The sequence below is a fragment of the Gavialis gangeticus genome, unplaced genomic scaffold (genome assembly GCF_001723915.1).
Source record: "Gavialis gangeticus isolate Ggan-Ray unplaced genomic scaffold, GavGan_comp1, whole genome shotgun sequence".
Classification (NCBI taxonomy): Eukaryota; Metazoa; Chordata; order Crocodylia; family Gavialidae; genus Gavialis; species Gavialis gangeticus.
Window position 1 is genome coordinate 12,157,511 of NW_017729004.1, and position 8,014 is coordinate 12,165,524.

The window sequence follows — 8,014 nt, forward strand, 5'->3', positions numbered from 1 at the left end:
TTTTTTTTTTTTTTTTTTTTTTTTTTTATGAGCCCTTCAGCTGAACTTTCAGTACCTCTGAAATAGAGTAAAATTATATACCTACTTTTTCAACGTCTTTGCCCCTGAAGATGAATGAGGTTGGAGGTAGAAAGGGATCTTATTGAATTTAGGCATATTTTTCTAAAATGAAATGAGAATAAGGTATTATATTTAGTGAACTGATATGATCCTCATTAGTGCTATTTCTAACAGGAAAGTATCAGCTCTCATTTAATAGGTTATCAAACCAAATAAAGAGAAATCTCTTTAACACAACTGACAACTTTTCTTTAAACTGTTTAAAGATCTGACGGATTCCAGATGTGTGTCATGTACACCCTTATTTGTCTAGCCTTGTATATATATTGCTGCACATACCAGTAAAAGCATGGTGGTGCCAAAAGGTGCAGCAGAGTTCTCTCCCCACTCTCTATTTTCTGTTCTTTAAAATGGGACAGGTTACATATCAAAAGTCCAAATGTTGTTTCTTTTAAAATTGACAGTTTTAAGAATGAGGGCCTGGATACCTGGGATCAGTCCTAGGTACCAGTCACTTAATTGGTCACCTTTTTTTTTTTTTTAAGGAACAGAATCAAATCTCCAGTCAGACTAAGATGGGCATTCAGCATATTACTAGCTTGAGAATGTTTCTTTTTTCAGCTGGATTCTAGTACTTTCCTCCATCATTCATAAGGAGTGTTGCTTGCTAACAAAAATGAATGGACATTATAATGTATACTAACGTTGGTTTATTCTGGAGGGGCCTCAGGTGAGCTGAGAACATAGATGGCATTACTGCGAGTATAACTTATTTTTCTGGAATTTTATCAGATGGTATATAAGACCAAAATATTTTCAAAAAGCTGTTTAGCTCACAAAATGCCTGCTGGTTTACAGAATTATCACAAGTCCAGTACTTTCTGGAAAGTAGGTATCAGAGATCTGTAATGTGCATGAGGACAGCATTTCAGGTTAATAACCCAAACATCCCTTTTAGCCTAGTTATGGGGAAATATTAAACACGTGATTTGAGAGTTTGGTTAAACTCCTTTCTAGATCCCCAATCAAAGAAGAGTGCTATATACAGCGATACTTACATCCACAGTGATGTCAATTACCCATTGTGGCACGGTTTCATTAAGGAGCATAGATTCAGTTTCACCACCTGAATCCCGACATAATAACCTAAGACAAAGAAATGAGTTTCATGAATGATGCAATTAAATTATTGGTGGGGGAGGGGAAAAAATCACTGTACAGTACATAGTTACAAAGCACTCTAACAGGGCAGCCTGCCTGCTGGTAAGACCCACTTTGGAAGTTTTCACATTTCCTATAAAAAGAGATGAGAAGTAAGCTGTCCCCTCCACTAAAGTCAAACAGGGGGACTGAAACGAAGGAATCTTAGGCAGCAGAGGCTTAGGATGGACAGAGGAACTGTCTGTTTTGCCTAAGAATAAAAGTATGCCCTGGACAAAAGACTTGGCATTAGTGTCCTGCAGGGCTGGGGAAACAGACCAGCTGTTTTACATGCAGGCAGGAAACAGATTAGAACAAAAAGTCCAGGCCTTGCTTACAAGTCCAATATGTTAAAAGCCACAGTGGTGAAGCTCACATTAAGTAACCAAATTTACTTAAGTGACATTGGGACTGAATGTCACAGTGCTCCCAGACTTCAGATGTGCTATAATAGTTGTGGGTCAGGGTATTGAGAAATCAGTCATTTAAAAGCCAGTAGGTTGGTTACCAGTAGGGGTGCACTGATAAGCATTTTTTTGGGCCGATACTGATCTGATTGCTGATAACGCAGCCAGAAGCCTGGAGAGCAGCGACCGGCTGGTAAGTCTGCTGAGGGGGGAATAGGGTGTGGGGAGGGCAGCAGCAGATCAAGGCCTTCACGGCAAGGGAGGGTTGGGGCAGGTGCTGCCCTGCCGGGGCAGGGTGGGATACTGGATGGAGCTGTGAGCGGCTCATACAGGGGGATACCCCCATCCCTCCCTGTGCCCCCTGGATGATCCGCTCGCAGCTCTGCCCCATGCCCCGCCCTGGCTGGTCAGCACCTCCCCCTTCCCCAACCCCACTCCCTTTCTCACTATGGGGGCTTTCGATCTGGCTCCCCCCAACCAGACTTACCAGCCAGACATTGCTCTCCAAACTGTCACGCTGGCTACACGCATGCTGCAGCTGTGTGAGTGCACACAGCTTTTATCAGTGACATTAAATCGGCCACATCAGCCAAAAAAGCTGACTGCCAATCACATTAATTTTCCTTTTATCAATGCTGATATAGTTTCATAGTTTCTAGGGTCGGAAGGGACCTGAGCAGATCATCTAGTCCGACCCCCTGCCATGGCAGGAAGAGCACTGGGGTCAAATGACCCCAGTAAGGTGGTCATCCAACCTCCTCTTAAAAACCCCCAGGGTGGGAGCCTGCACCACCTCACTTGGAAGCTGGTTCCAGACTCTAGTCACCCTGACCGTGAAGTAGCGCCTCCTAATGTCTAACTTAAATCTTCCCTCCGCCAGCTTGTGACCATTGTTCCTGGTCACTCTTTGCGGCGCTCAGGGGAACAGGATATTACATGGACAGGAATGTTTTATAGCATCTCAATGCTGGGAATCTGTTTTCCACTGTTAAATGTCACTGGTTGCATCTACTTGTACTGATGAAATCAACGTAGAACAGGAAATATGTGCAGGTACTGATTACCATCCAGATGAGGGTTGCTCAGGGAAGGTCACAGGACTGCCTCTGTGCTTCCTATCTGCCAAGGATAAGAATGTTCTGACAGACCAGCTAATATGCTTCTGAGAGTGTTAAGCAATTACGCAGACCAGCAAGCATGGGGGGAAAAAAAAGAAGCTAATGCCTGCAGCTCAGTATTGCAGTCTTATAGCCTGTAATATTTGCCCATAATTAAGTACTGCTAGAGGAACTTAAAGGGGAAGAATTACACAGCTGTAGAATGAAAGAGTCTTCAGGTTGCTATTAACTGGTTTACAGGAAGGGTGATGGGTCAGAGGTGCATTCTGAGCCATACATAATGCAGTGTCTTCCTAAGACCTCTGCTACAAATCAACTCAAACCACAAAGTGGATTGTTTAGCCATACTACAGCTTCTTAAACTTTGGTACCTGAACAAAGTGCGTCCTCCAGCTTCACCAAAAATAACTGGCGTGTGTGGTGGCACCTGAAAGTATCCGTTTCCCTTCTGTACTCTATTCTCTTGCTCGCCATTCACTAAAGAAACAACACACACAACAAAGATTATACACCTAGTTTTAAAACCAGGTGCAGAATAAAGCAAGTTGGGTCTCTTCCTACAGCAGCTGGTAAATTTCAAGCAAAGTCCACAAAAACCTTAGCCAAAACACTTGGCATATGCACAAAACAAGAAATGGATAAACGATGATTTCTTAAAAGCTAGAAATCCCAGTTCTTAGCAAATGTGTCAAGAGGAAAAGAAAAAAATTAAAAACTCTTATTCATCTTTCAGATCTTAGTGTCTGATGTATAAACAGAATGAGGCCACGAGCTGAACACTGCCTTATGAGTTTTCCTCCTATTTTTGCGAAACACAGATAAATAAGTGTTTGATAAATAACTGAAAAGATCCACACTTTGGAATGACCAAGTAAAAGCGTCATTCCATAATAGCCATTATTTGAAGGTCAAGGCTTTTCATATGAAAATACAATGCTATGCCTAAGCCCATTCTTTGCATGCTCACCTTATTTTACTACTCAAATAGCAAGTGGCACTGACACAGTTCGGTCTTATCTTAAATTCACTGCATTATAAAATTCTCTTCATTATTGACCAGGTTGATGTTTGTGAACTGCAGGGAAAAAAGGATCCCAGTGACATGTAAAATGCAGAGTGCTGGATTATAGGAGTGCCACCATCGGTTATTCTTTTGCTGGAAACCACAACATTCAAAATGATTCACGTGCAAGGCATTTTGAAATGCGTGGTAAAATTCACTGACAAACAAGTATGCACAAGTGTCAAGGTGCAATGCCTTCCAAGCGAAAGAGTCCAGGTTTGCTTTGTGGCTTCTATAAAAATCAACCAGTTATTGAATTGAACATCACGTTGAATGCAGAAATTCACCAAACTTTTGAAAGGCATAGTAAATGGAGGAGCAGAGTTCAAAAGTCAAGTATTGTGACCAGACAGGTATAGAGCAGGCTACTGCATACTCAAAAAGAAATTAGAGCACTCTGGAAATTAGAACAAAGGATTTCTAAATGGATTTAGAGATTTCGTTAGTAATTCAGGTAAACAACCGAGGATGAGAACAATAAACTGGATTTTTGGAGGCACTGCAAAGTTCTGCTTATAAAGTTACTGAAAATAAGACAAGGTTATGATGATGCTTCAACATTTAAAATGAAAAAACTGAATGCTCACAGCACTGAATTGGTAACTGAAAATCTTAAAGACTTAACTCAGAAAAGGAAGCATTTCACACACACTCTGAGTTTATTCGCTAGTGCTGTTTGCAGGAACTGTTATATGTCATTTGTACAGTATTGTGTGTATGGAAAGACCTTTGGCCAAATCCTATTCCACCTTACTGGAGTCCTGGAAAAAAACAAAAGCAAAAAAAAACAAAAACAGAAAACCCCCAAACAAACATTAAATGCATCTACATTAGAACAGCTTCATCTCAGCCTTAAGACTGAGAAAAAGCAGTGAGGAGGACTCATCTTTTGAACTAACAGTTTTCCAGGGACTCCAGCAAGGCGAAATAAGATCACAGACACAAATACATAACCCTCCATTTCTCAGTTATGTAAAATGTGATGCCAGACTTGTACCCTTCCTGTTTGCAGCTTCCAGACCAGTGTCGTCACACACAACTTCCAGTGTGGTGACTCCAGAAAACACTAAAGTACTTATTCTCATTTACGTTTTTTCCCCCTGAGATTATAGCATTAAAGTACTTTTTACAAAAATATTAAGAACGGTATCCAGCCTGCCTACTATGGTCTTGATGACCTCTCTTAACAACAGCACTAATTCAACAACTCCTTTGGAGACATTTTTTTTCTCCCTAAATACTCTTCAGTTTTTGCTTCAAAAAAAGTTTTCAACCCTTTTCAAGAAAAATTTAGAGTCCAACCCCTACAATCCTCATTCACCCAGGCAGTCTTCCTGACAAGGAACTATGCCCAAGAGTGAGAAGCACAGCATCAGGGACCTAAAGTTCTGAGAGTCTGGTAGTTGTCATTCCTCACATTTCCTATCCAAAGACTTAAGCCATTAATACAGAGAACAGCTATAATAAAGGGAAATAAAGCAAGCTTCCCCAAAACAGTCTGCCCAAGTGCCATAACCCTGTTTTGAAATCACACAAAGTGAGCAAGTATTAAAACAAACATGATCTTTGTTATTCCTGATAAAAATGCTAAAAGTTTAGCATGCTAAGAGTTTTGTAAGGCAGATACTAGAGAAACTGAACTTAAACCAACTCTTTTTTTTTACAAAAACCACTTAGCCACTAGCAGCTCTTGACCAATTCTGGCTTGACGTGGACTTGAATAGGTCACTTTGTGTACTTGTCCCAATCATTCACCGAGTTTGAATTACATGGTTTTAAACTTCCTACAAAGTCAGTCCATCTTGCCTATCCATTTTTATGCAATATGCTTCTAATATAGGGGTGAGCAATTATTTAGGCCCACAGGCCACACAGGAAGTTTTATGGAGCTGCTGCAGGCCATAGCAACATCTCCCCCACCCCACCTTGCAACAGCTCACCAAAACTCTTTATGTGGGATGGGTCTGTGGGCAGGTGGGGAGCTGGTGTGGGCATGGGGCTGGGGCCTTGGATTAGCAGCTGCTCCAGGTCAGCAGCAGGTAGCAGCTTCAGTAGGGGTAGCTCAGCTGGGACCCCCACTGCCATCAGTGTGGCCTCTGGTCCACCCTTCTACTCTGAGGAGGGGCTGGAGCTGCTGCCCAACTTCATGCCACTGCTGGCTTCAGCGACCTGGGTGCGGAGGCAGTAGCGGCCAAGCAAAAGCTGCTGCTAGGTGCTGGGAAAAAGCAGGACCTGGAGGCAGGGACAGTCACTTCTCCCTCACCACTGCCAGGGCCCTTCTTGCTGCAGCCACCTGGACCCTGCACTGAGGCTGCCCTGCAGCTCCTGCCTGCACCAGTGTGGGCTCCAGAGGACTGCAGCAAGAATGGCCACAGCAATGAGGGGGAGGTGGCTGCACCTGCTGCCAGGTCCCCTTTTCCTAGTGCCTAGCAGCAGCTTCTGCCTAGGTCACTGCTGCTGCCTTTGCACCTGAGCAACAGGGTTGGGCAGCAGCTCTAGCCCCTCCATCTTCATGGCTGCCTACTGCCACTCATGGCTGGGGCAGAAAGGTCCATAGTGGGTGCTGCAAGGACCTTGACCTCATGCCTGCCCATCTTGCTCTCAGACACCACTCCCCACTGGCCCACAGCCCCATTTCGGCTGCCTGGCCAAGCAACTTGCCTGCATGGGTCCCTCCCCTCGCAGATGGCACAAGGTGGATGGGTCCAGGCAGTGGGGCCAGTTCTAGCAATGGTGGCAGCCAGAAGGAGCCACCACCATCAGGGCTGCTGGGAATTGGAGCAGCTGCCAAGCTGCCCCTGCCTTGCTGTGTGCCCAGGGGCAGCGGGACACACCACAGGCCAGACTGCACTTGGGCCAGGCAGAGTCAAGGAACACGTTGTGGGCCAGATAAAATCTTTCTACAGGCCACATCCTGCCTGTGGGGCATATTTTGCCCACGCATGTCCTATTAGCAACCCTGGCAATATGACTTTGTTTGTTTTTATTGCAGCTGAGGATTACTCCTGAAATGGCTTCAAAGATTTATACAGACTTTTTTTTTCTTCCAATATCCATTCCATATAACTCTTTCAAATAATTGTATTTTTGCTAACAGTATCTACAAGCAAATTAGTTGTTCCCTTGACATTCTTCTTACATGACTAGCGACCTAAAAATCCATAACTGAATTACTGTTGTTCCCCAATACCATCTAGAGCTCACAGGATGTGCGTCCATTAAATGGATTTTTACTAGCATTTTTCCCCCCAAGGAATAGGATTTCTATAAATTGAAAATCAACTCAAATCAGTTTCCCTGTTTAGCAGTTCAAAAGATTTTGAACAGAATTATTTGCTAAACAACTGCTAAATGAGATATTTCAATGCAAAGTTATGTTAAAAGCTTATCGTAGATGTAGACATTGTTGCAAATGCCTTATGTATACCAAACCAGCTATGAATGCCGAGCGGGAGGTTGCGGGGGAGGAGGAAGAAAAGATTCCAGCTGCGTACAGGAAAGTACTAACCATGATTTATTTCATTTTCCTCTTCATCCATTGGATTGATGTGTGTTCTAGGCCAATATTCTAGAAGTGCTTGTAGTAAAAGTCCTCCAAGGTTCACTATAAGATATTGTTATGCAAAAAAACAGAAGATAAGAATATGTAAAGTCACTGACATTTTCATACAGACAGGCTAAGGAGAAAGGAGACCATGCAACTTTCTATATTTTCATTTCATAGTTAGTAGGGTCAGAAGGAACCTGAGCATCATCAAGTCCGACCCACTGCCATGGCAGGAAAGAGTACTGGGGTCAAACGACCCCAGCAAGGTCTTCATCCAGCCTCCTCTTAAAGACCCCCAGGGTAGGAGCCAGCACCACCTCTCTTGGAAGTTGGTTCCAGATCCTAGCCGCCCTGACAGTGAAATAGTGCCTCCTGATGTCTAGCCTAATCTACCCTCTGCCAGCTTGTGACCATTATTCCTGGTAACTCCTGGTAGTGCTCGGGGGAACAGGGACTTCCCCAGTGCCTGCTGATCCCCTCTGACTAGTTTGTAACAGGCCACAAGATCCCCCCCTCAGCCTTCTCTTGTGGAGGCTGAACAGGTTCAGGTCCCATAGCCTCTCCTCATAGGGCCTGCCCTGATGCCTCCTGATCACGTGGGTGGCCCTCCTCTGGACCC

General features: G+C 43.9%; 1 protein-coding gene across 1 annotated transcript in view; it reads right to left on the reverse strand.

Annotated features, from left to right (window-relative positions):
• WDR48 (WD repeat domain 48) overlaps positions 1-8,014 on the reverse strand; it is a 37,347-nt gene that overhangs the window by 3,707 nt on the left and 25,626 nt on the right. The window contains exons 14-17 of the mRNA XM_019508097.1: positions 7,357-7,452; positions 3,157-3,262; positions 1,119-1,206; positions 86-162 (exon numbers count right to left, since the gene is read on the reverse strand). Of these exons, the coding sequence (XP_019363642.1) occupies positions 86-162; positions 1,119-1,206; positions 3,157-3,262; positions 7,357-7,452 (367 nt within the window). The remainder of the gene's footprint in view (positions 1-85; positions 163-1,118; positions 1,207-3,156; positions 3,263-7,356; positions 7,453-8,014) is intronic.